Source organism: Pimephales promelas, chromosome 20 (genome assembly GCF_988280905.1).
Source record: "Pimephales promelas chromosome 20, fPimPro1.hap1.1, whole genome shotgun sequence".
Lineage (NCBI taxonomy): Eukaryota > Metazoa > Chordata > Actinopteri > Cypriniformes > Leuciscidae > Pimephales > Pimephales promelas.
Window position 1 is genome coordinate 11,827,653 of NC_142788.1, and position 27,231 is coordinate 11,854,883.

At 40.0% G+C, this 27,231-nt stretch overlaps 1 protein-coding gene across 1 annotated transcript in view; it reads right to left on the bottom strand.

Moving 5' to 3' along the window:
* The window catches only part of LOC120488369 (uncharacterized), a 64,699-nt gene that overhangs the window by 8,476 nt on the left and 28,992 nt on the right, over positions 1 to 27,231 (bottom strand). The window contains exons 2-6 of the mRNA XM_039685065.2: positions 22,022 to 22,188; positions 14,739 to 14,793; positions 14,548 to 14,635; positions 12,145 to 12,665; positions 7,220 to 7,339 (exon numbers count right to left, since the gene is read on the bottom strand). Coding sequence (XP_039540999.2) covers positions 7,220 to 7,339; positions 12,145 to 12,665; positions 14,548 to 14,635; positions 14,739 to 14,793; positions 22,022 to 22,125 — 888 coding nt within the window. The 5' untranslated portion in view covers positions 22,126 to 22,188. The remainder of the gene's footprint in view (positions 1 to 7,219; positions 7,340 to 12,144; positions 12,666 to 14,547; positions 14,636 to 14,738; positions 14,794 to 22,021; positions 22,189 to 27,231) is intronic.

Genomic DNA, 27,231 nt, shown 5'->3' on the forward strand with positions numbered 1-27,231 from the left:
TTGTATTTCCCCCCTAATGAACAACAACTTTTGGCACACGATAAAAACTCCTCGTGGTTTAAACGATTTGAGCAACCATAAACGACGCAAAACATAGGCATTTTGAGTGTGTTGTAGTGCTTCCTAAATATAGAAAATCACTTCCTGCCCTCCATCTGCATTTCGCGCCATGGCAACGCAGTGGCGTGACGTCACATGAAAACAAGCTATTATGCAGAACTTCAAGGCTTTATATCATTTAAATGGATGAGTTATAAAAAAAATGTCAAACAGTTTTAATGAAGGGCAACATTAGTTATATATAGACCAAAACCACTTTTTGTACCAGGCTGTGAACACTTTTTTTTTTTGCTGTAAAGTTGGGCATATTAACATGGGGGTCTATGGGATTGACTCTCTTTTGGAGCCTGTCTCTAGTGGCACGAAGATGAATTGCAGTTTAAGTCACTTCTGCCGTGTTGGATTCAAGAGAGAGACAGGAAGATTGTCGCTTGGAACAGATCATTGTCCTGAACTGACCCGCATGCGCTAAAGAATGATAAAAAGACGTCACGCAGCACGTTGTCATATTGAAATAAACAATTAAGTATGATTACACATTTATTTAGAAGGCAGCAGATTTATGACCAGGCAATATACAAGACAAAGAAGATGTAAAAGAAGAGAGCAGACATTTTAAACATTTATCATATGAGTCCTCATGATTTGCTTGTATATAGAGCTGTCACTGTAATACTTATGAGCTCGGACACATCACTGTCCTTCACTGACTACCTTTCGCAACTGTTTTGATAACGTCAGGTATGTAAAATCTGACTCCTATGAACACAGAATTGTGTGGAATTTGCCACATATGGAAGTGGCACAAATCAGATTTGAGTTTTGAGTAGTCATGAGAAAAACAGATCTGATGCTCATGTGAGCAAAAAATATCAGATTTGGGCCACGTGTAACCTTAGAATATTATCTAATATCACGATTTGAGGTCTCATTCATGAGCGTAGCACAAATGCTACAGGACAAGTCCCACGTCAAAGTTGATCAGATTTAGGTTTGATCAATAGTAGCAGTGACAATTGCTTTATAGCAAACTAAAAGTTAAAAGACAACAGGACAGAGAAGAGTTAACACAACCTATCCACAAGTTTCCTACGCCCCATGAGGCCTTGCGTCAAAAGTGGGCGCGTCTTCCAGTTCGAAGTAAACAAAGCGCGACTTGACATGCTTGACACTCGTTCATTCAACAGTTGACGGTCATTCAAGTTATAGAGATCCAAACTAGCTAACGATGTGGGAACACAACCTCAACGAAATTCAAAAGGGTGAAATAACAGCACCTTTACCCTCCGCAGTAGTTGATTGGGAGTATTATAACATTATTAATAATCAATACTCATCAAGGCATGTTGACAGACAGTTGTGCGAGCTGACAAACAATTAAAATAAAAAATACACACTTAGTCATTGTGCTTTGGAGTTTATTCAAAATTATAAATGGATGTGCTGCTTGAATACATTAACTGGCACATTTGATATTCTGTCAACACAGGCTTTGATCCTGAGTTTAGCTGTAACATCAGTAGCGTACAGCCAATCACATGCTGATAGAGTTTATAGAATATTAAGAATTGAAACAAATGTACACATGAAGATTCGTCGTCTTTTGGGAGGTGATGGAAACTACAGTCGTTAGCAGGATCACTATGATTTCGTTTTCAACTTATGTTCAAAACAATCACGTTTAAGCCACTGAATTAGTTTAGTCCGGTTATATACAACCGCGAACCGCACATGTTGTCCCTGAGCTCCGTAACGACATCTCTCATAAACATTTGCGTCTTTAAATAGTAAAATAATTCTCCGAAAAACAGCTAGCCTCTTCGCTAACTAACACACAAAATACCATTGGTATGCTACTTCCGCCGCCTCACCGGAAGTTTCACCCACTTTATTTTTTACAGGAGCGCCCCTCGCAAACTTGTGGATAATATGCCTGGCTGAAGATGTGTATCATGTACATAAACGCCCACAGCGGTGAGTGTTTGACGGAGGCATGCGTGGTAACAGGACTCTGCTTGCACACAGCAGAAACATGACCCACTTTGGCCCGTGATCGTCAGAGCCAGTGTAAACGCTCTTATCTGGCTGCGCAGAGCAGAAGTGTTACCTAACCCGCAGATAAGCCTGTTAAACTTTCACCACAGCAGCCCACCGAAACGGCTTTAACACCGCTAACCAGACAGGAGGTAAACGGGTGAGAAGATGTCCATGTGTGTATGTGTGTGTGCGCACGCTCTGCTAACCTCACATAACCTCTCTCTGCTATGGCATTTAGCACTCCCAGCTCAATGGCATGTATAAAATCCCAGTCACATAGTGACCTTTATGGCATTTGTGTGTAAAGACTGAGGAGATGTTATGGCATGAATAGAGCTGTGAGTTTGTCAACAACACTACAGCGTTCGGTATTTTAGCCTGTAGGCCTACTGTACGGCATGCGTCTGAACGCAGGCATGACTGAACCAGCCGATTTCTGGAAAACCACTGAGTTCGATGTTGTTCCAGACTCCCAGTGTGTTTGTGTGTGATTGCGCCACACTGATCTCTTCTCCTCCGTGTCGAGCATTGTTTACCGTGCTGTGCAGCGCTTTGCAGAGCGAGAGGAAATCACAATGACGGGGGTTTCAAAACTCTCTGCAGCTGTTGAGAAAGCCTTTAGAGGTTTTTCCTCTTCCTCTTGCTCGCTCACTCTCTTTCTTTCCCCTTCATATTGCTTCAGTTCATTCCCTTGCATTTTCACCCCCCTCCCCCTCCCAAACACACACTATTTTCTCTTCTTGCAAATGCAGTCTTCAGCGGCTCAGTTGTATGTCTTGTGTGTGTGCGTACACACGTTCTCATTGGTGTGTTTGCACTTGACACAAAAGCACAGTGGAACAACAGCTCAGAGATTTCATATGAAGTAGCATAGGAGTGATATTATCAACCTAATACTTCATAAACCTATTATTTTTTCTATTTAAAACTGATCTTTTAAAGGGGGGATGAACTGAGAAATCAAATTTTCCTTGAGCTTTTGACATCTTAGAGGTCATCCTATTATAAAAATATCCTGTAAGTTTCAGAACTGAAAACGTCCTTGTTAGTCCAATAAAAGCTTTTATTGACACCAGCCTCAGCAAACGACTCGTTTTTCAAAGTGGGGAACTATGACGTCAAAGAGGATAAAACACCACCCCCGCAGAAGAAGATCAACGCCTACTTCAACACGGCCGGTTTAGCCCCGCCCACCGAGTCGGGCATTACACGCATAGCTAAATAACATAGATGCCTACCTCGTGATGACAAACCAGATCGAGCTACCGAGCAATACTGGTTGTGGAAGAAGACAGTCGCTGCATAAGCTTCCTCTGGATTCCAATAGGACTGCATGGTTAAACTTTATTTTTAATGACGTTCCAGCTGATGAGGATAAAACATTGTCCGTCTGTTCGCTTCATTTCACTGAGGATTGTTTTGTAAACAAGACTGGATTTGCTGAGCGATTAAGAGTAAAGAACGGAGCTGTGCCGTCTATATTGGATCTGACAGTAATGGTGCAACACACGGAATCTGGGTCGAACATGTATGGGCGAATCCTTCCGGTTGCCATTTTATAACATTGGACGTTTTCAAAACAATTTCCCGCAAGTGCATCGACTGGTGAGTTGAAACTCATTATTATATGCAAAACTGTTGTCCACTCACAGCAGTGGGCGTTTACTTCCAAGTCTTCAGTGCGAAACGCCCATAAAAACTGAGCGTTATTCAGCCAGGCTCAAAACTAGGGTACAAAGTAACCTATTACTTATTCATTTTGATGTTTTTGAATGCAAAAACCAAGCGAACGTCATAAGTTGACCTCAGACAACAATTTAATAAAATTTAAAAAGTCAGTTCATGACCCCTTTCAAAGAGAATATCAAAAATGATATGATCAATAAGTTGTGACAACATGTTTTTACATTATCAAAATAAGTTGAGAAAAATAAGTTGATTCACCTCATTTAAGTCAGATTAAGTTGAAATTACTTAAACGTCCAAATAATTTTATATAATAATCATAATACAACCCGCAGAGAAACAGCCAGTGTTCCTTTTATTATTTTCCTTGGTTGTTAATCATAGTTTTACGCACCTATTTGTGTTTAGTTGATTAGTCTCCCTTTGTAACCCCTCACACCCGGGTCCAACCTGGAAACCCGGGTCTCCGGCATGAGAGTCAGGCGCGCTAACAAGGAGGCTAAAGACTGCAGCCTCTAGTGACTGTCGCTAGAGCGCCTATTGAGATCGGGGAGTGAGGTTTACTCGCACAGCAACTACTAGCTGGCCTCCGTTACACTCACCCCCCTAAACCTCACTCTCATCCGGGTCACGGCACCAATGTAACGGTGGTCAGGCAGTGAATGGACTGAGACCAGAACTGACTTTTCTCACATTTATTCCTTTGGAGAATCTTTGGGAAAATCAGAAGAAAACATGCCTTCAGGCACTGGTGTACATTTAACAGCATTCGATGTAAAGCATCCCGCTTCTAATCGGGTATGGCAACAACACAAGGACAAAACCCGGCAGAGCTGCAGTACACCATTTATCCAAAGGAGGGCTCCAAAACACCAAACACATTACAGCCGCTTAATTATGGTGAAAATCACATACAAAATACTAACTGACATTTCGAACTCTGTTACACCTTGTATTTAAGCCCTCAGTTTCCTTTGCTTCATTGTCCAGTATAGCTTATGTTAAGCGTTGTTATTCCTGAAGTCTCTAATGTTCAACAAGGCTGCATTTATTTTAATCAAAAATACAGTAAAACTGTAATACAGTAATATGGTGAAATAGTATTACAATTTACAATACATGTTTTCTATTTGAACATTTTTTAAAATGTAATTTATTTCTGTAACGACAAAGCTAAATTTTCAGCATAATTACTCCAGTCTTCAGTGTCACATGATCCTTTGATTCTTTGATAAATAGAAAGTGGATCATAACAGCATTTATTTGAAACAGAAATATGTTGTACCGTCATAAAAGTTTTTACGGTCACTTTTAATCAAATGAATGTGCCCTTGCTGAATACAGTGCTTCCTTGTTTTGTTTTGTACAGTGTGTCATTTTTTTTTAATCTAAAATCATGAAAGGATCACAGGTGTTATTTGTTCAGGATAATGTGTTAAGTGAAGTGGGCCGCCTACACACTCACTCACACACCCACCTCGTGACATGAATCTGGGCGTGTCTGGACAAGAGAAGGCATGAGCAGAGAAGAGCATTGAGAAGTGTATTCAGCTTAACGGTTACAACAGTCAACTCTTCTATCTGAGCCAAAGGAGTTCAGTGTACTGTTACACTACTAATGAACAGAACATGAATAGAATGAGATTAAAAAGTTCATTTAATACCACCCGAGCCACAAATTCTAGAAGTTATAAGAACAAAAGTTCAACGTTTCACTGAATTGTGGCATGATCAATGCAAAATATAATAATAATTTAGAGACTTGTATTTTGAATTAAGATAATAGGCCTAACTATTTTTCTTGTATCAAGCATAAATAGAACTACATTTAAATAACTTTATACTTAAAGCTACACTGTGTAACTCTTTTAGTTTATTCTTAGCTAAAAACACTTAGTTCTTTCAAAAATATATGTGCTCATTAATGTATATTATTTACTTTGTTCAAGTAATAAAGTATTCTCGAGAGTGTATAATATGCCATTGAAAATACATACGGGTAAGGGGTTCTAATGTCGGTCGCCATGTTGCCCCTCCATCTTGAAAGTACATTAGCCAAAGAGGGACATACCCGTTAATTCAAACTTCGCCTTTCGCGTTTACGTTTGAGTTAACACTCATGGACGAGGTCGAACTGGAAGCCATGTTGATCTTGGACTACATTGGCCACCGTAGGAGTTAAAACAAAATCGGAATTGAGAGGAACAGAAACTAATATTCACTGGATGGTCATATACCTTTTCACCGCTAGATGGGGGTAAAAATCACACAGTGTAGCTTTAAAATAGCAACAAAAAACTTTGAGATACACTCTTGGTCAAAAGTTAGGGGTTGGTAATATTTTTTTTTTTAAAGAAATCTCTTCTGCTCACCAAGGCTGCATTTATTTGATAAAAAATACAGTAAACCAAAACACTAATATTCTGAAATATTATTATAATTCAAAAGAACTGTTTTCTATTTAAATATCTATTCAAATATAATTTATTCCTGCGATGTAAAAATCTGAATTTCAGCATCATTACTCCAATCTTCAGTGTCACATGATCCTTCAAAAATCATTCTAATCCACAAACATTTCCTATTTCCTATTATTATATTTTTGTGGAAACTGGGACATTTATTCAGGCTTCTTTGATAATTAATTTTTTAAGCATTTAGAAAGCTTTTGTAACATCATAAATGTCTTTGAATAAAACTATTCCCAGACAGCAACACATGTGGATTCCACACATACCAGAAGTGGGCCGAATCTGGACCGACACTATGTTGCTGTCTGGGTTCATAACTTTTGAATAAAAAGACTAAATAAATTTTGAATAAAAAAAATCATACTGACACAAAACTTTTCAGCAGTAATGTATATTTTACAAAAAGTCTAATTTTTCAGTATTATCTCACACAGTTTAGCTTTTCTAGTAAATCTTGTTAATATTTAGGAGGTTTCGATATGGACAAAACTGATGAAGAAGATTTCTTTCCCCCAGTAATAAGGGTCCTTGTAAATTCCTAAAAGGATCTAGTATTCTTCACAATACATTTGCTGTAAACAATGAATCCAGCTTGTAAGTTTTGATTGGCCACAGGAAACCGGTTAAACACAGGCTGACCCAGATTGCTCATATTCCTTCCCTCACACCAACCCTGACCTGACAGTCCTTAAACAGCGCAGTCTACAGACCTTTGACCTGACAGTTAGACACGGCATTCCTCGCCAGCGATAGAGAGAGGGGAGGGAGAGTATAGGCTCTCTCTCTCTCTCTAGCCACAATTTATCAGACTGCAGCCATCATTCCACTCACTTCCTATGCCAGAACACACTCTTTATTGACAGACAAAGGTCAGACCAAAGAGGTTCGAAATGTATGCGAATGAGTCCTGGATTTTAGGGGTCAAATGTCAAGGTCTGATCCCTTGATAGCGAGGGGGGCGTTACCTCCACGGCGGTGGGATGACTGTGTCCGTTCTCCAGCTGAGGAACCCCTGGCACGATGATCTCATCCTCTTCTGGTGGTTTCCAAATGTACTGTTCCCCGTTGCCCATGAAGACCGCCTCCTGTTGGACACACAAGGAACACACAGGCTGGTCAGATCCCCTCGAGGGGCTCATACACATTGAATTTTGTCATATGAACGGTGGCCAGTCCATTCTTCCGTTTGTGTCCCACAGAAGAAAGAAATAAAGTTCATAATGGCCTGAGATGGCTGAACTGTTCCTTTAATTCCATATTTATTGGTGTTTGTTTCTGCAATGGAAGTGTTCTGTGAGTTAATGATTACAGATATGTAGAGAGTCAATGATTGAAGAGGGAGAGAAACACACCTCCTGTATGAATGATTAATACCAGCAGTAGATGAATGGATACAGTGTTTGCTGCTATTTATTTCCCTGGCTCTCTGTGGTTCCTCCCTGATACCTTTAACAAAAAAAACACATGGCGGGACGGGCAGCCAGCCAACACATCTTACATAATCATCAGGCCCACTGTACTGGAGTGACACATGTGCTGCACAACTGCACTGGATGATCGCTCTTACACGAACTTCAATAATATTTACATTAGACGCAGACTCGGAAATAATGCAGGTCGAACAAACACACACCCACCCACGAACACACACACACAGCACATATTATTTAACTTTGCTTGAACATTAAGTAAGCCTACTGTATGTCAGATTTAGAAAAACAGGTACGCTCCAAATACTGTACAATACCATGCCTGTGTAAACAAGCCGTCAATCAACAAACTTGTGACAAAGAAGATTGTAATCTCTATGTGGCAAACTAATGGCACTCACAAACACACACACACACAAATAGAGAGTGGTGCCGAGTTAACAGGAAGACAGGATCATTATCCGATCATTGTCTGAGTGTTTTCCATCTTCACACATGCTGTTCTGCTCTCTGCAAATCGCATCTGTCCTTGAAAGCCACGCACGACATAAACAGGTATCAGCTGACAGACCAACACGAAAAACAACTGACTGAGTCTCTTTAATTTTATGTCAACTTGCTTTACACTTTTAAATTATGGGAAACAGTTGCTAATGTTCGTTTCTTGAACCTGTTTTAATCTAAGACATTTAATCTAACAGTCTGGGAAAAAAAGTACCCTATAAAAGTCATGAAGATTTTAGCTAATGTCAGTTTGGTGAATGTATGATATTTTTGTATGAAACAGCAGTATCTAGTGGTCAACACATATAACTGCACTACTTCTACTACTCTGCATTCAAGGGCTTGCCACTTACATCTGTGCAAATGGCAGACAATTATAACCAAAGCCACTTTATCATGTCTATTGCCTGGAAAAAGAATGGATGGCCTTGGCGTTCAACATTAGAAAGACTTAGGCCTACATTTATGAAGAGAATGAGAGTAGGCTGCCCTTAAAGAGTAACTAAACCCTAAACCAACTTTTTTTAGTTAATGATCTGTAAGAATGGATCTTTATTAATAGCAGTCATTGATTCGATTAACTTTTTTGACATTTGTGTATAAAGTGTTTTATTTCTACAACATATAGTGTAAAAAACGTCTTAGTGCTGCCCTCTTCAGGTTGAACGGTGGTACTGCAGTTGAATTCTCCTATTGGATGTTAGCGGTTCTTCATGACGTAGGCACATTTCAGCTCAACACGCTCTTGGTACGAGATACGCCCTTGGCAGTATAAAAAAACAGCTTGTTTCGTCAAAACCACTGTAGGGAGTCAGGAATTGGAATTGCGAGTATTGAAAACAATCAGGACAGAGTGTTTTAGCATCTATTTCGTCCCCTCTATCTCCGCTGGGGTCTGCCCACTTTTTCAGCATTTTTCAAATATTGCCAGCGGGTGGAGTCAGGCTCTGACCAGGGGTTTAGTTATGGTACCCTTTAAACATGCTAAGTCGTTAGCATGGTATTGCTATACAATTGCAATGTTGTTCTGAGGTGTTTGCTAGTGTATTACGCAGTTGCTAAGTTGTTCTGGGAAGTATGTAGTGATTTATTATGTGGTTGCTGAGGTGTTTTTGGGTTGTTGATAGGTTGTTGCTAACTTAAGCAGCGGTTTTAATGCACTAATATGTGGTTGCTAGGACGTTGCCATGCCGTTGCTAAGTTGTTCTGGAAAGTTTCAAGTGCCTTATTTTGTGGTAGTTGGGCGTGTTTTGGGAGGTTGCTACGGTGTTGCTAGGTAGCCACTAATTTGTTCTAAGGTTTTTTGTCTGCTACTATGTGGTTGCTGGGTTATTCTGGGGTGTGTTTCCCAAAGACAACAATGGTCACAAGTTCTGTCGTTACAAATAGAGTTCAATGGAACTTGCGACCTTATGATGCTTTTGGGAAACACAGCCCAGGATTGTTTCTAGGGCATTGCTAAGCAGTTACAAAGTTATTCTGAGGTTATAGTAAGTTATTGGGTTGCAGGAGGTTTCTTGGTGGTTGCTAAGGTGTTGCTATAAGGTTACTAAGTTGTTCTGAGAGGGTTTTTTGTGCATTACCGTGGTTGCTGAGTTGATCTAGTTGCTTGCTAGGGTGTTGTTGCCCTTTGGGGGTACTAAATATAGTTCCTACTTCAGAGCAGGGTCTACACCAGCACAATGTGACATTAGTGGACTGTAAGCTGATTGGCCGAAAGTTTGAGAAACACATGGCAGCTGCCATTTTTTAAAAGCCTATATATTTACTCCACGAACATGTAAAGCAGAGATAGATGGCCCGACGCCGAAGTCTAGGCACTTCTCAACCTTTATGCTAAGCAGGAAATCCAACGTAACTTTGAAGGGACCAAAAAAAAAATCATCTCACCTAGCGACATTGGACGTCGGACATGGCAAACGCAATAATACTTTTTCGTATACTGTTTACTTTCTTTGTTTAACCGTTCAATCCAATAATGTATTAGATAGGACTAGGGATGGGACGTTATGAAAATTTCATATCACGATTATAGTGTCCAAAATAATCGTGATTATCAATATTATCACGGTTTTGTTAAAAATTTATGAAAGTGCTCAAAAAGAACTGATGCTCACACTGAAAACATTTCAACAAGTTTTATAATTGAAAATCAACAAACAACAAATAAAACAAGCCTCTCTATGCAGTTTTTTTTTAAGCAAGATTCTATTCTATGGCATTTGCTTCTTTATAATGGCCGTTGTCAATAGCAACACATTATTACACAGCTCACATCTATATCACAACGGACGCACGCTCTTGTTTCATTCAAATACAACTTGTCGTCTTGCGTCTCCGGTTTTTGATTGTATTGCAAAAATGAAATCAGAGTTGATTTATTGCTTACAGAGTTTGATAATATTGGTGTGATATATTGACAAAATGAATTCATAAACAGGTAAGATTTAAAACATTAGCTAATCTCCTTATCAATTCAATATGGTAAAAATAAAATCGGTTTAATACGTGATGTATCTATACTTTACTATCCCTTAAAATATCACTCTTAATAATAGTCTTGTTTGAAGTTGTTCGTTCGTCTTTGGCTCAAATCCACTTGCTACGAACTTTTCTTCGCGGAAGCCTCACATCTATTTCAAGTGAGTGACATAAAATGTTTCAACTCAAAACAACATTTCGTGCCCAATTGTTTCCCAGGCGTGGTTTTGGTATTAAGGTCAAAGTTAACTTGCCTTGCGTTCGGGTGATGATCACACAAGACGACTCGCAGATTTGAAGTGTTTCTATTGCAGTGACTTTTTGTTCGGCAGACAAGGTGACCATCCTCGATCAAGTTTCCCTCAGGACTTTTGTAAAACCCAAAAAAATATGACCACACCTCAGAATTGGTCCTCTAAAAAGGCTGAAAAACCTCCTGAGCACGGTCACTGCCTTTCACCATTCCTTCTCGAATAGTAATTAAAAAAAATATTGCGTGCTGCGCGCCTGCGTCAGACTGGCCGACAGGATTCAGTGAGTTATAAAAATCGCGATAATCAAACACGGTTTTAATGATAATTAAATTTTAAACGATAATACTAACCGTCAGTACATTTTATCACGGTTTATCGTGAAACCGGTTATCGTCCCATCCCTAGATAGGACTGTTAAACAGACCGTAAAGTGATGAAGATGGAGAATGGGAGTGCTGTGTGCTCAGGCTCTGGCTAAATCGTTCTCAGCACCGTCAAAATAAAAGTCCCGCACAAGACATAAGTGCAGCTTCCGTCACTTCAAAGTAGAGCCCGACCGATAAAGGATTTTGAAGGCAGATACCGCTACAAATATTTTTGGGTTTTAAAATCCGATATTACGATATATCGGTCGATATTTTTGTATTTTTTTAATTTTTTTAACCTGGAGATGATTAGTCACAAATTTTGTCATGCTTATTTGAATTAAGAGAACTGATGGGGATGATCTTTTAATTGTTATTCAAGCAATATATGTTTCGTTACCAACTCAACGAGTGTTGCCAACAGGAACGCTGTAGAGTGCCCTCTGGTGGACTCTAACACTCATGACATGGTTCAAGCGTATTTAGTCCGTTTTTATTTTATTTTCGAAATATTCATTTATCGGCCATTATAACTGCCGATACCGACAGTTTGGAAAATGCCTAATATCGGCCGATAATATCGGTCTGCCGATATATCGGTCTGGCTCTACTTCAAAGTTCCAACTGGCGGTGCAAATGCAACCAGGAAAATGATCGTAGGGGAACATTTGGTTCTCGGAAGACACCCCTGATGGCTAGTATCTATAACTGAGTTCCTATAGGCTAACCAGCTGGTGAGAAAGCCCCTCCATACATGGACCAAGTCCCCCCTTGAAGGTTTCTGTGGGATTTTGCCGCCCATTTTTGGCTATGAACGTGTGTTTTTGACTGATGTGTGACTGATCTGTGTCATCACCTTTGGGAAATTGGGTAGGTGAAATGGTTCCACGGATTTCCTAGGCAAGGTGCTGCTGGAGGACTCGCTGCTGGACACGCTCTGGTGCTCCCTTTCTCCATCCTCCACCACTTCCTCTCTCCTGCCGCGCTCCAGCTTCTTCACCTTCCGTATAGAGGCGTATTCTGCCGTCACCGCCTCTTGACTCGCGCCCCCTCTGCTTCCACCTTGGCCATTCGCACTGGACGTCGGGCTGTGGACTTGCCGCTGAGTGTTGGTTGGTGGCGGGGCAATGGCAGCAGGCAGAGCAGCTTTATCAGCCGCTTTGATTCCAACGCTCTCATACAGGCCGTCGTCTGGTGGGAGGGATGTGGGAGAGGCGTGGCGGGAAACTTCGGAGTAGGTGTGATCACGTTCCTCGCTATCGGGTTTGTTGGGAACACGAGGCAGTTGGCGGGCCGGGCTGGGTCGGAGGTCAGAATTGGAGCGGCGGGTATGCAGGAGCAGGAGGTCCATGCTGGCCGGCCGGCTCTTAGGGGCGCCTGTCAATCCAAATAACACGGATTAAGACAAGAGAGATGGGAAAGATTAAAGGATTAAGATTAAAGAAAGTCTGGAGCATTAATATCAGGTACAATAATGAATACGCACATATTACAAAGGGTCATTAGAAATGTCACATTACTCCAGGGAAACACAAGAGGGCAGACCATTACTATTTGATTATCTCGTATTTCCAACACACTCACAAATTGACATGTCTTTAAACCTGCATTGAGTTAAAAACCAACATGAAATGTCTTGCATGACATTGGCGTTGAAACTTGGGGTCTTGGTGACATCATCAGAAAAAGGAAAGTCATTTCACAGTTATTTCTAGCATGAAAACTTTAGTTTAGCATGGTAATGGATATGACAATGTATTTGGTCTTGGCGGAACAGATGCTGTTGTTGATAATTGCTGCAAGTGCAGAGATGCGTGCTACAGCCAATACACACATAAACACACTGCTACTTGTTAGCATGTGAGGTATTCTGCGACTGTACAAATAGCGTATATGAATAAACTGTAACTGATCTATACAGGTGGAGCTGGGGGAGGAGGAGGGTTTCAGAAAAACTTTGAAAGTGTGCTGCAAACTGTTAGCAATTTTGTAAATGCTGAACTGCAAGCTCGTTAGCTGCAAATGCAACAGGACCCATCAGCCTGCGCCATCTAGAGTTTTATGACAGAACTTGGTTTTTTTTGGGGGGGGGGGGGGGGTTAAGTTGAATAATGCCTGGTTCAGATTACACAATTTTAGCCTGATTTTGGCACGATCCGTTTGACGTAGGGTGTCGTGGGGATTCGTAAACGACAACGGGCGTCGGGACGCAAGATTCGATCGTATCATCTCGTATAGTGTGTCATAGTGGGCGACAACTTACGTCACGTCTGCGATGATTCACGACATCACGACAAAAAGACTGGCATGTTAATTTTTTTTAACGGTCGCCCACGACGAGTTCCGTCACATGTATGAGGTTGACCAATAGGAGCACAGAAGCTTTTCCGTACACAACTTTCAAAAATGGCAAAACGAAAGAGAGACGATGGTGCTAGCGGTAAAACTAAAAGTAAAAATATATAAGAAAACAATATTTTACCTCAAGTTCTTTTTGGAGGGTTGACAGCCCATACTGTCCTCTTCAAGCAATCCAGGAACGTGTCCATTGTCGGGTTTTCTTTCTTTTTTTACTTTTTTTCTGAACACGGACGGACAGCCAATACAACACTCACCGCTTCATCCATTGTTTGTTTACGTTCGTTTCCAGGAAGTCACTCACTACTAGTTTCACCTTCTCGATGACATCACACGCACCGTTAACGACAGCTGGTCAGGAGGCAACATGTAGTCTGACATGTGTCTTGTCCACGACACGACAAGATTTTAGGAGTCAAAATCGTGTAACACAGTGACTATCGTAACAGACAAAAAAAATTATGTAATCTGAACCAGACATAATGTGGACTGATAAATCCAGCATATTGCAACCAGGAGCACACACTGCGATATTAAATGGGGTCAGTCTTGATTTCGTGTTGAACTTGGGACTTTGTTATTCTTCCATGCGTATTTGTGTACGCTGAATGGAGCTGAGTATCCATTGGTCTGGATGTAAAAGATCAGAACCTGATGTATATAAGGCTTTGAGGCGTGTGTGTTCTCTGTCTATAACTTGACAACTGTCTCTCTCAGCCTCGCACATCACACGTTTGTGGCAGTGGGAAGTGGGAACATGAACTAGTAAACATATTACCACAACAAGCCTCTGGAGATGTCAGCCTTTGCACGCACGTGTGTCGGCCAGTTCATACAGTATGCGTGTGTAGGGAATGAGTCTGTGTGTACAAGTGTCATGAAGAGCAGTGAATTCTCTCACCGTTGGCGTTGCAGGGCAGCCTGTGCATGTCATGCAGGCGAGTGTCAGATTTACTCATTGAGTTCAGCTTGGACTGGCGCAGCGCTGCCTGTGATACAAAACATTATCATGTATACATATGCACATCCATGTCCATAATTACACTGTGTAAATATGTGTGTGTGTGTTCATTTATACTTATTTGCACTCACTGTTTCCAATTTCTGACCCCCTCCGTTGGCTTGGCCATGTTTGCTCTTGCTTTTTCTGCAGACAAAATGAGACACACTCTTTGTGAGGACAACATAAGATACAACAAGCATGCAAAGAAAGATTTTAATGATTGGAACATGCTATGAGTATATCGCAATACTAGCTCTGTTCCCAAATCAAGTGAGATGCCAACCTAATTAGTATTTTAAGGCACCTCCTGTGACCTATAGAGTGAAATAAGCTTTGCGGCGCCAGGCGCGACACAAAACGAATTTTCTGCTAGTTTCAAACACAGTAAAAGAAATGGACACAGCGACCCCATTGATTTCAACGGAGAAGTCTGAAGCCCCATAATTGCACTTCCTGTCTGATGTCTGAGCAATTGCGCAGGCTCAAACTGAGCGTGACGACAATCTGACAGTTGTAAATCTTCTAGTAGCTGTGCCAAGACAAATCTGAATCACCTAAATCCTCAAAAATGTTGAAATATTTTGTCCCGTTGCTTTTATGGACTCTCTATTTATGGTCTTCTACCTTGACTTTGTGCCCCCATGTCCACCCGATTGCCTCATAGACAGTAAAAGATTGCCCGCGAGCTTCTCCTCCTGTCTATACGGTAATGTCTCTATTGTACGACAGAAAGTCCCGTGGTTATGACACAATCTTTAGCCTATTTTTACAAAAACGGCTTCTACAGGGCCTTAACGTAAGATACAAAGTAATGCATTTTATACATTGTCGTGTTTCTTTAGAAATAAATAATGGACAAATTAAGTCTTTGGACACCTCAGATGTAAAGTTATTCGCCCTCAAAGTGACGCAAAAATGAATGGGAGTCAATGAGATGCTAACAGCAGGTGAAGTTCTGCTACAATTCAACTTCCGGCCGATGGATTACCCCCTTGGTTTCAAACCGTCGCAGTTATAATTTTTACGTCCTGCGCCACGTTGTTTAAATAGCAAATGCGGAAATGAGGAGTGTTCAGGCACATTGTTGGAGCGTTGTTGTTTTGAGGCAACTGAAATAGACTGCACCATTGACCAATGAAACCTGGTCTAAAGTCAATGGCGCAATATTTCTTTTTGTTATTTAAAGAGCGTGTTAGTAATATAGGCGGGTACACAACGCACGTACACTTTGTCCCAAAGATGGTCTGCTTGCATGTTTTAACCTTGCTTTAAAGGAGCAGATCCAATTCCTAGCCAGAGAAGAGATCCGTTTTTCCACTTGCAAATTCTGTCATTTGTGCGTGAGCGCAACTGGCTTTTAAAGGGAAAGAGAGATGAGACTCTGATTGGATTATTGCTCGCTACGCCCAAAACAACCCTTTTAGATCATGCACCGGGTACACTGACCATTTTTCCCATCATTAAACTAGCAAAAGTGGATTCGGACATGCCCTAAGTTCACTTGCGTTGTGCTTTTTAGACCATGCGCTCAAATCGTTATAATAGATGTACCTCATTTTGTAGCACATCCAAGATGGAGGGCAAATCAAGAGCGAAAAATGTTACAAATATATTTCATTCACCAATGGAAAGTATAAATTAATTTAACCCAATATCTGTGTGTGCCTTTTAATGTTGTTGCGGTGTGGCGTGAAATTGAAACTTTTTCCAGGCTTAGTTCCATTAATGTTTACAATAAACATTTTTTTTTTTAAACTTTAATAGTTGAATAATAGAAAATAACGAAACATTCAGAAATAACGTTTTCATAACTGAATAACGTTAGCAAAACATTCTTAAATGTAATTTTTGCTAGCTAGGCAAACGTTGTTGGTCTGGAAAGTGATGTACATGGTGATTGGTTGCATTGGCCTCTAGAAAGCTGCTTCTTTAGTAGACTACATACATGCAGCTCGCTGGCTTTTGTAACAGAGCTATTGTGCACTCTTGAATATGCCAGGAAGTAAAATTCCACTACAGCGAGTGTTTGTAATGGCTCTCTGTGGGGTTGGCAGAGCTGGGATGATGTAATCGTGAGGGACTTAGATGTGATGCAGCAGGTGTGGTGGAGGAAGAGAGAGCGAGAGGATGGATAGGTAACCCTGACGATCCCTCCTCCCTTGCCTTTCTTCTCCTCTCATTCCCTACACACACCAGGTGTGACATCAATTATAGCTTCTCTCACTCCACCAATCCAACAGCCTGCGAAATACACATTTTTTTCACACACCTTTCGGTTCTTCTCACTCTCACCCCATTTTTAACATCCACTGCTATGCACATCCCTCACACTTACGGGAATCTGTGAAACAGAGGATTTTCTCTCCTCTCACTGTTTTACACCCTTAAACTATGGGTAGGAAGAAGGCGTTTATGGATGAATAGATAAGACGTTATAAAAGTAAAATAGCATAATGCATATGCCATAAGTCACAGCCGTAATGACAGTGTTTGCTGTTTGTTTGCAGTTGCGAGGGCTGTATCGCTCCATTCCCCTGTGAAGGTCAGAACTCAGGAGCCCGGAGGGACACGTCGTTTGCACCTCGGTTTTAGAGACCCTGTGTCTACACACACATCACTTGCAGAATGTACACACTGCAAAGCTGCACGCAGCAAAATCACAGCTGCACTCTGCGTTTGCAATCATGAATACCGCATTAGCATTGCCATGTTTTAACGAAGCATTCCAGGTTCTGTACAAGTTAAAGGATAATTCCGGTATTTAACACCTTGAGTCTATTTTATAGTTTGTTTTGAATGAAATAGAGTGGTGGACTTAGAAATTTTGACAATGGATCCTGTCTCGACTTTTTTGACTTTTTTAGAATCGCCTGTGACAGCGTTAGACTGGCTGTCTATGGGCATGCACAAACATGTCCTTAAAACAACCCTTAACGCTCATTTTCAAAACTGTGCAACTCACCGAGTGGTTGGTGGTGTTCGTTGATGATTAAAAACAAATATATCGGCGCAATGTATGCTTTCAATCCGTGTTTTTTGCTATTGTGGAACTATTTTTTCAGATACCTCACAACCGCATATAAACTTCCGCTCGATATTTGAGTCTGAAGCGTTAGCACACTCCCCACCACTTGATGGCGACAACCAGGACGCTGTACGGAACGCGGTGTCTAGCGCACCGTAAAAAAAGTCACAGACACAGTCGAATATGGCAAGACCTATGGGCAAGACGGAGAACCGAGCGAAAAGACTACAACCAAATGTAAACAGACCCCTTTTCCGGTAGCTAGCACAGTAATATCAACGAGCACTGAGTCCTCCAGCAGACATCAATGCGATTTAAAAAAATGACAAATAAAACACGACAGAAACGGTATTTCGCTACGCTACTTGTTTCGGAACATCAACGAACACCACCAACCACTCGGTGAGTTGCACAGTTTTGACAATGAGCGTTAAGTGTTGTGTTAAGGACATGTTTGTGCATGCCCATAGACACCCAGTCTAAAGCTGTCACAGGCGATTCTAAAAAAGTCAAAAAGTCGAGACAGGATCCATTGTAAAAGTCCACCACTCATTCAAAACAAACTACAAAATAGACTCAAGGTGTTAAATACCGGAATTATCCTTTAATCTCAATTTAAAGGCACAATGTAGATTTTCACAAAATTACAGTAGTTTTGTAGCCTGGATGCCAGCCCGAACTCCGCCCACAACATTTTTTGGACGGGAAGTTCAGTCTGGACTCGATCCATTGAGGAGTAATTATGATCGGTTCAGAAATCATCTGGCCAATCAAATTGCCAGGGCGGGCTTTATACGATGATTAACGTAACGTAATCCTCACGTCAGCGCTTGTCAAAGATGACTGCAGCTGGAGAATTGAGATGCATAGATTCCGCTGTCGCATCTTTTGTAAAAAAAAAAATCGACAGCGCATTCATTTTAATAGACAAACAGAGAACTGCAATCAAGGCATGTGTCGATCGGAAAGATATTTTTGGCGTCCTTCCTACATGATTCGGGAAAAGTGTAACTTATCAGCTGGCTCTGACAGTCGTTAAGAAGATGGGACGTAATGAAAAGCCTGTGGTCGTTGTGGTTTCTCCTTTGGTGGCACTCATGGAGAAGTAAATAAAAGAAGTAAGACTCGTTATTTAACTTCTAAAATAAATAAAGTAGGCTACGTTCTGTATTTGAAAACTGCGTTATGCAAAGGAGTTGAGTTATGCGTTGCTCTGATTGGTTGGAAGGTCTACCGACTATCCAATTGAGTGCAGAGTTCTTTTTTTTGTCCTGGTTCGGTTACGACACGCCTCATAATCAAAGCCCAATGGAGGAGTTTCAGACTCATATTCTTTCTTGAATATGAGTATGACGAAGTCAGGCTAGTAGTTTCGAGTCAACACGAAAAAGTGAAAAAGAAAAATAATCGAAGCACCTACAATCAGGCTATGTTTACACGGAAACGATCTGAAGACAAATCACAAAAGTGGCGTTGCGTTATCACTTTTTATTATGCGTTTAGACAAGCGTTATGGGTGGGAAATCTGCGTGCATACGGTGACGCAAAAGTGTGTGAAATTCAATGTAGTATGCACTCCAGGTGGTTAGGTGGCAATGTGGAGCACTGCCACACAACAACACCAAGTCCGCGCGCCTGCGTACAACCTTCACTGTCAAGCAGACTTTTGCGTTTTTACCCTTTACACGGGAACACGACGGTGGAGCGTTTTTAAGATTTCCACTCTGGAGGGTGATTTCACTTTTTTGCGTTTTTAAGCTCCAAAAACGCTGTCGCCGTGTAAACGAAAGGCACATCCGATAAAATATTTTTACGTTTTCACCCGCGAGCGTTCTCGTGTAAACAGGGCCTCAGTGTTGGGGAAAGGTCCTTGTAAAAGTAATGTGTTCTCCCTAAAAAAGTAACTAATTGCATTACTTAGTTTTACGGAAGGTAATGTGTTACGTTACTTTTGCTTTACTTTTCATCACCTGCATGGGCTTGTTTGGTTGTTTTTTAATAAAAGAAGGAAATGCAAATTCACGTCTGTACAGTAGAGGACGCAGCTCAAACAAATATAGGACAAGAAGAGTAACTACAGGAGAAGGAAGTTCAACTCTATTACTTCAGCAATAAAAAACAAAAACATTAAACACAAAAGTGATGGTATAACGATAGTCATTATGGAAAGTATAAATAAATTGGTTGAATTGGATCATTGAAGGTTAGAAGCAAAGATATTGGTTAATTAAGTGAGATAAAGTATATTTGTATTAGCAAATTTTATTATGCCACATTGAATAGATAATGATGAATTTACCGTATATAAAAGTGTCAAGTAGTCCATATGTCTGGTGCAGTCAAGTCTTCAGAAAAAGTGTTGTTTTAGTATCTTTTATACTATTATATTATCTATTAATATATTGAATTAGCTTTTATTTTATATTTTCAGTTTTCACTTTCGTTTCAGTAAATGTGCCAGATGTTTTGAATCTCACACATGATATGAACTGAATTACAACCTTTATTTCATTTTTATTTTAGTTTTAGGTTTAGTAATTTTAGTACTTCAACTTATTTCCTTAAGTTTCCAGGGCAACATGCTTATTCTTCTCAAAGCTTTTTTTTTAAAGTTAATCTAATATTTAAATTTTATTTTAATTTAGATTTATTTACCAGAAATTATTTTTAACAGTTAACAATAAAAAAACACTGTTCTGATGTCATATGATGTGAACAAATCATATTTACATATTTATTTGCTAAATTTAAATAATTTCTTGATAATAAATAATCTTCCCCTGCATTTCCAACCTGGAATTGGATAAAAAACATGCAAGAATGAATAGCGTCTTTGACATCAAACCTGGCGAGATTATATTTAAGAGCTGCAGAATGTAGTGTATGAGTAGTATATTTTATATTTTATGATGACCACTCTTTCATTGTGTAGAAAAGAGCAGCTTGAACATTATTCAAAATATCTCCTTTTGTGTTCCACAGAAGAAAGTCATATAGTTTTGAACAACATGAGGGTGAGTAAATGAGGACAAGTCTTTTAGGTGAACTATCCCTTTAACTCTGCAATGGTAATGAGATCAATTCTGAGAAAGGCGTTTTGCTCAATCGTAATTTGTGTATCTCAGAACAACGAGCTCAGTGTGTGTTTTCCATTGTGCATCTGATGACTTTGCTGCAATGGCAGCACAAATTTCCAGCCGTATTTAGTGCACCTCTATATTTACCGTTGGAATGACACTAAAACAAACACACTCGGCTTCTGTAGAGTTAGCTTGTATTCCCATGCTCTAACAATTCAGAGCAAGTTGTTTTGCAGTAAAGCAAAAACATGACTTTGTGGTGAAAATGCAACAAAAGAGTCTAGTCCCCATTCTTCATTTCTGTGAAACGTTATGCAAAACAGAAATAGAACAGAGCCTGAGAGTCTGTGAAACTGATTTGTCGGAGGGTTTCGTTCCTTGTGATATCTCGCAGCAAAAGTCTTTGTCACAAACGAGCATCCGACGCAGAGCTTAACTTCCCAGCGAAACGGCTCCTACAGAGGGCACGCAATCTGCTGAAGGAGTGATATTAGCATTCATCAAGTCGCTCCACAGCAGGAAAGGAGACATAGAGACAGTAAGAGAGATAGAACTAAAGAGAAAGAGGAGGATGTGCCCTGACACAAGAGTGGGGGAGAGTTTTTAAGAAGCCGACGCATTCGTTTGACACATGAGTGGGGTGCGTCTGTGCAGAAACACTTTTAAGTGCAAACGAACAAACAGCTCAGGATGGGAATGTTAAGGATCCTGAATCCTTGTTTTCTGATCGCTCTTAACAATCCCAGTTCCTTAACGATTCTTCAATTAATGGTTCTTTTTAATGGAAGAACATGTGGAAATAAGAAATTCACTTCTTATTGCTCCTACTCAGCTGTTGCCACATGAAGAGATAACAGAAAAGATAACAAATCTGACTTAAAGTCTTGCGTAAGGTGCGTTTACACATCATTTGGACGCAGCCCTGATTGAAGCATAATCGAAGAATGTCATTTCGAATGAAATCAGGCCAAAGTTTGTTTTGGAAGTTCGAAACAACCTGCTAAAGGAAACTTTCTGGAAAAGTTGTCCGGCTGGTAAACATCTTTCGTGGTGATGTGTACTAGGTAATTTACACTGAAGTCTCACAGCAGACACGCCCCTTCAAACAGAACTAATGCTTTTTATTTATAAATTCATGCTAACATTATAAGTGCACCCTTATAAAACAATAAAACAATGCAGTTCATGACCCCTTTCCAATATGGAATATGATAAACGGTTCTCTATAGGTAAAAGGTGTTTGCAGTGTGTGTGAGCATTTACTCACCTCTGACACCCTACACACACCAAGACGATAAGGATGGTGACCACGAAGGCAGAGGCCGCTGCGATGGCCCCCAGTATCAGCACCTTGGGGAGATCTGAAAACATTCCACTGAGCTGCAGACACACACACACACACACAGGTCCTGCCGTACGGCTCGTCCAGGGCACCTGCAGACAGAGAGAGATAACAGAAAAAAAAAGACTTTTAAACAGGGTCAAGGCATGTGAAGATGTTTAATATCAATATTTTATAGTAAAGCAAGAAACATATTTTTTGACATCTTGCCGATGGACTGGCAACTCATTGCCTGATAAAGGTGACCCACATAATGTGAAACTGTTAAAGTGCCCCTATTATGCTATTTTAAAGGTTCCTACATTTTTTTAAGGTTTCCAACAACAAGTTTACTAGGTCAAAACACTTTAATTTTCTCATAAAATGCACTGCAGCATCACCTCTTTTCTCACAGTGTCTGAAACAGTTTATTCAATGTCCTCTCCTTTCTGAGAGCTTACTCTACTCTGATTGGTCAGATGGCCCAGTCTGTTGTGATTGGTCTACTCTACTCTGATTGGTCAGATGGCCCAGTCTGTTGTGATTGGCCTACTCTACTCTGATTGGTCAGATGGCCCAGTCTGTTGTGATTGGCCTACTCGGCTCTGATTGGTCAGATGGCCCAGTCTGTTGTGATTGGTCTACTCGGCTCTGATTGGTCAGATGGCCCAGTCTGTTGTGATTGGCCTACTCTACTCTGATTGGTCAGATGGCCCAGTCTGTTGTGATTGGTCTACTCTGCTCTGATTGGTCAGATGACCCAGTCTGTTGTCATTGGTCTACTCAGCTCTTATTGGTCAGATGGCCCAGTCTGTTGTGATTGGTCTACTCTGCTCTAATTGGTCAGGTGGCCCAGTCTGTTGTGATTGGTCTACTCTGCTCTAATTGGTCAGGTGGCCCAGTCTGTTGTGATTGGTCTACTCTGCTCTGATTGGTCAGATGACCCAGTTTGTTGTGATTGGTCTACTCTGCTCTAATTGGTCAGGTGGCCCAGTCTGTTGTGATTGGTCTACTCTACTCTGATTGGTCAGATGGCCCAGTCTGTTGTGATTGGCCTACTCTACTCTGATTGGTCAGATGACCCAGTCTGTTGTGATTGGTCTACTCAGCTCTTATTGGTCAGATGGCCCAGTCTGTTGTGTCACAAACAGCCATATTACACACTACATGAAAGGTAATATATACAAAGAAGCATAATAGATGCACTTTAAATGACAATTTACATTAATAAACATTAGTTTAAACATTAGAAACAACAAGTAAACATTTAACATGTAAACAGGGTTATTGTGTGTAAATGCTGTTTTTGTAGCTTTGGAAGATTATGGTTTGGAGCAAGTATTAATTATTCAGTGGTTTTATTTATGTATATTTTACCCCATGCAGCTCACATGCTCCTACTATGACCAATATACTCAACCTAAAGCAAGAAGAAAACTGAAAAACTTTACTTTTTTTCCATTCAGCAACTTTCTAACTTAAATTAAAGTTTTTTTTAAAAAAAAGTAGCCTATCTCTGCCAGTTAAACGCTGGCTAAATGTGTTTCGAATCACTTGCACTCCTCCGTATTGCTTGGATACATCAGTGACAGACATGGCTGCAGTTTAATCTGTCTCTGTGTACAGTAATGTCGGGGATTAAATCTGAAGTTTAATATTAGTTGCTGAGGCATACAGGCAAAGCTAAGCTAACCATTGCAAAGCTTTAACGTCTCAGTCATCATGAAGATAAATACATAAAGTCACTCTGTAATACATGATGCTCTCGCCCAGCTTCCTGTGATGATTTAATGCAACATGAGTAAAGAGAGTTCACTTACTAAATACTATGTTTTTTTGAATGTGTAGTAGCTACTATGGTATGGTATTCTTTGAAGTACCATGTAAATACCATGGTACATGAACATTCAGTTATGTGGTTTCTATGTAGTGTGATATTATCAGATGCAACAAGCTTCGACAGCAACAATCAGTTTGACAAAATCACAGTGAATCTATGTCGTTAAAAAGTTTGGGGCTAGTTGAAAGAAATGAACACTTTTATTCAGCAAGGACACATTAAATTGATAAAAAGTGAAAGTAAAGACATTTATAATGTTACAAAAGATTTCTATTTCAAATAAATGCTGATGTTTTTAGTCTCTCAATTTAGTCTCTCTCAAAAAAAAAAAAATCAAGATGATGAACTGCTAGAATCTTTTCACTATTTTTCTATCAAACAGCACGTGTTCAAATCCATCATCGTGTCTGTTGTTGAGCGCATACATCAGCACTAAAGAGAGCAGTGATGATGTTCGGAGTGAAGCGAGCTGGACTCATTCCTCTCCTTTACACATGGGATCAAATATCAATTTTTCAAGATGGCCTGAGCTTTCCCCTCTGAACACACACACACACAAAACAACACATATGCAGCCAGAGGAGAAATGTGGCCAAAGCTTAGGATTAAACTGAAAAGAGAGAGAGATATGATATGACAAAAGGCCGACTAAGGAAAGCAGGTCATGGAAACCCAAAAGCCACCATTTTTTTGATGGTGGGTGTGAATTGCGTGCCTGGTTTATAAAAGAAGCCTCGGTGTGAGATAAACGCTGTTCTCAAAGATATTATTGCATCCTTCTGCCATCCCAAAAATCATCCCTCCCTCCCTCTCTCCTCCGTCTGATGCTGCTGTCAGCACATTTCCTAGATATTCCGCCGGATCCAGAGAGCGGCTGAGAACATCTGCAGCCAAACGACGAAAGGAAAGAAAGCGGGGAGAGTAGGCTACTGAAATAAATGGAGGCGTAGAAACCCGACAGATAGAATTAGGCTTCGGACGAGTCTTTAAACAGGGCAAGTATTTAGAGGAGTGTGATGTTTAGTGCTTCCCCATGGGAAGGTTTCTCTAGCAACAATTCATACGTCTCTGTTGTTCCCACCTCTCACCATGGCAGCGCTGATGAACGCACATATACATGCACACACACTTTAATCTAAGCGCGTTAGCAGAGCTTTTCTCTGCACAGAGGAAATGGCAAGTGTGCAATGAGTCGCAATGCAATGTGCATTACCACAGAAAAAAAAGCTTCTTTATGCTTCAACCTGCACTTTCAGCAGCTTAAATGCGTCATTTAAAGACAAAAGGGGTTGACCTATGAAGAATGACTCTATTTAGATGGAAATCAAATACAATATTTCTCAATGACAAAAGTCTCATTATAGCAGGCTCCCAGGCTCATTGGAAAAGCATGCTTGTGGCGATTTTTCAGCAAAACGATATTACGTTGCTTCAACGCTTTCAAATTGAAATGTCCAGCGAGTGGCGCTAAAAGCATGTTCAGTTTTATCCGAAAGAGATGAATGTGAAGTTGTTGTGCGTATTGCAATTTGGTGAGTGTGGTGCTAAAAGGTTCATGCAAAAGCAAATGTGAGATAAAAACGTGTTTTCTGGTGCAACCATGCCGTCAGCTTGATTCTACGGGTCTTTGAGCTCTTTTATCGTCTCGCACACTATCGCTCTCCATCTCAAGGACAGTTCTGTACCAGATGAGCTACTGAGCAAGTTTACGACGACAGAAAAGACCTTACATATTGAGCTGGTTATGTCATGCAAATGTCAAAATATATTAGTATACAAATCAAGCACTATGGTCAAAACTCATATTGTGGAAGGAATGACTCAAAAATAATCGGTAACACTTTACAATGCGTGTGCACTAATAAGCATTAATTCACACTTAATTAATGCACAGATAATAATGTGTAACTAATGATTTTTTAAGCTATTCATTAATGATTACCACATTAGGAACTAATTAAGAGTCTGTATGGTTAATGTATTAGTTCATACATTGATTGTTATTGATTAAATATGTAATTGCGGATTAATTCCATAATAACTCATTTTTAACTAATAGTGTTCATTATTATGTTAATTACCAGAATGAGCTAAAGCCTTGTATTTCAACTTCCAGATAATGTGACAGGTACACTAATATGCATTAATACATGATTAATTACTTCATTGTTAGTGCAAATTCATGTGCAAATTACTACAATTACTAAATGACTAGTTAATAATGATGTGCCCCAACAAGTAAAGTCATAACATAATGATACCTTTGCAAATCATTAGCTAATGATTAATTAAAGCAGACAACTGGAAGTTGAAGTGCATACACTCTAAAAAATGCTGGGTTGTTTTAACCCAATTTTGGGTCAAATATGGACAAACCTGAAATGTTGGGTTAAAAATGTAATGTAAAAATTTAACCCAACGGCTGGGTTAGTCCATATTTGACCCAAAGTTGGGTTAAAACAACCCAGCATTTTTTAGAGTGTAGCTTTGACTAATTGTGGTAATTAACACATGAATTATTTAAAAAAATATGTTATTAAGGAATTAATACATAATGACACATTGAATTAATAGTATTACTTAATCTATTAATCATATTGACTCTTTATTAGTTGCTGATGCAGTAATCATTAATTAATGGTTTAGTTCTTCAAGAGTTATGATTATCTGTGCATTAGTTAAGGATGAATTAATGCATATTAGTTCACCCATATTGTAACGTGTTACCAAATAATCAATAATTTGTGAAAAGGAATAAAAGTTTTACTGCCTCTAGTGTTTATTTCAGCTGGAAACTGCAGTGAATTGTATGTACGGGTATGTTTGGAGTTTTGCAAAAATGTAGTTAGTCCTTGAATGCAATCTAAATCCCATCATACAAATATGCACACACATACTCATTGTAATCAAATTTTGCAGCAGACGAGCTGTTCCCTCCCTGCAAACCTGTCCTCCCATCATCCTCTAATGGCCCGCCCCGTTGAACGACCCAAAGCTTCTTTCAACTCTCACCACAGGATTACAGACCTGCCACAATTTGCTTAATTGTGGCCAGGAATTCACAAGCTGAATGTGATGAGTTTGCCCCAACCCAAGTCTAATCGCACTGTAAACATTCAGTTGTGTGCATATTTTTGGAACAACAGGTTTTACACATTATATGCTGGAGAAATAGATGCTCTATTCATTTTAATTTGCATAACCTCTATTAAAGAGGTTACGCCTTTCCACTTTTTCAACTTTAGTTAGCGTAATGTTGCTGTTTAAGCATAAAAAAAGATCTGCAAGTTTACAAAGCTCAAAGTCCACTCCAATG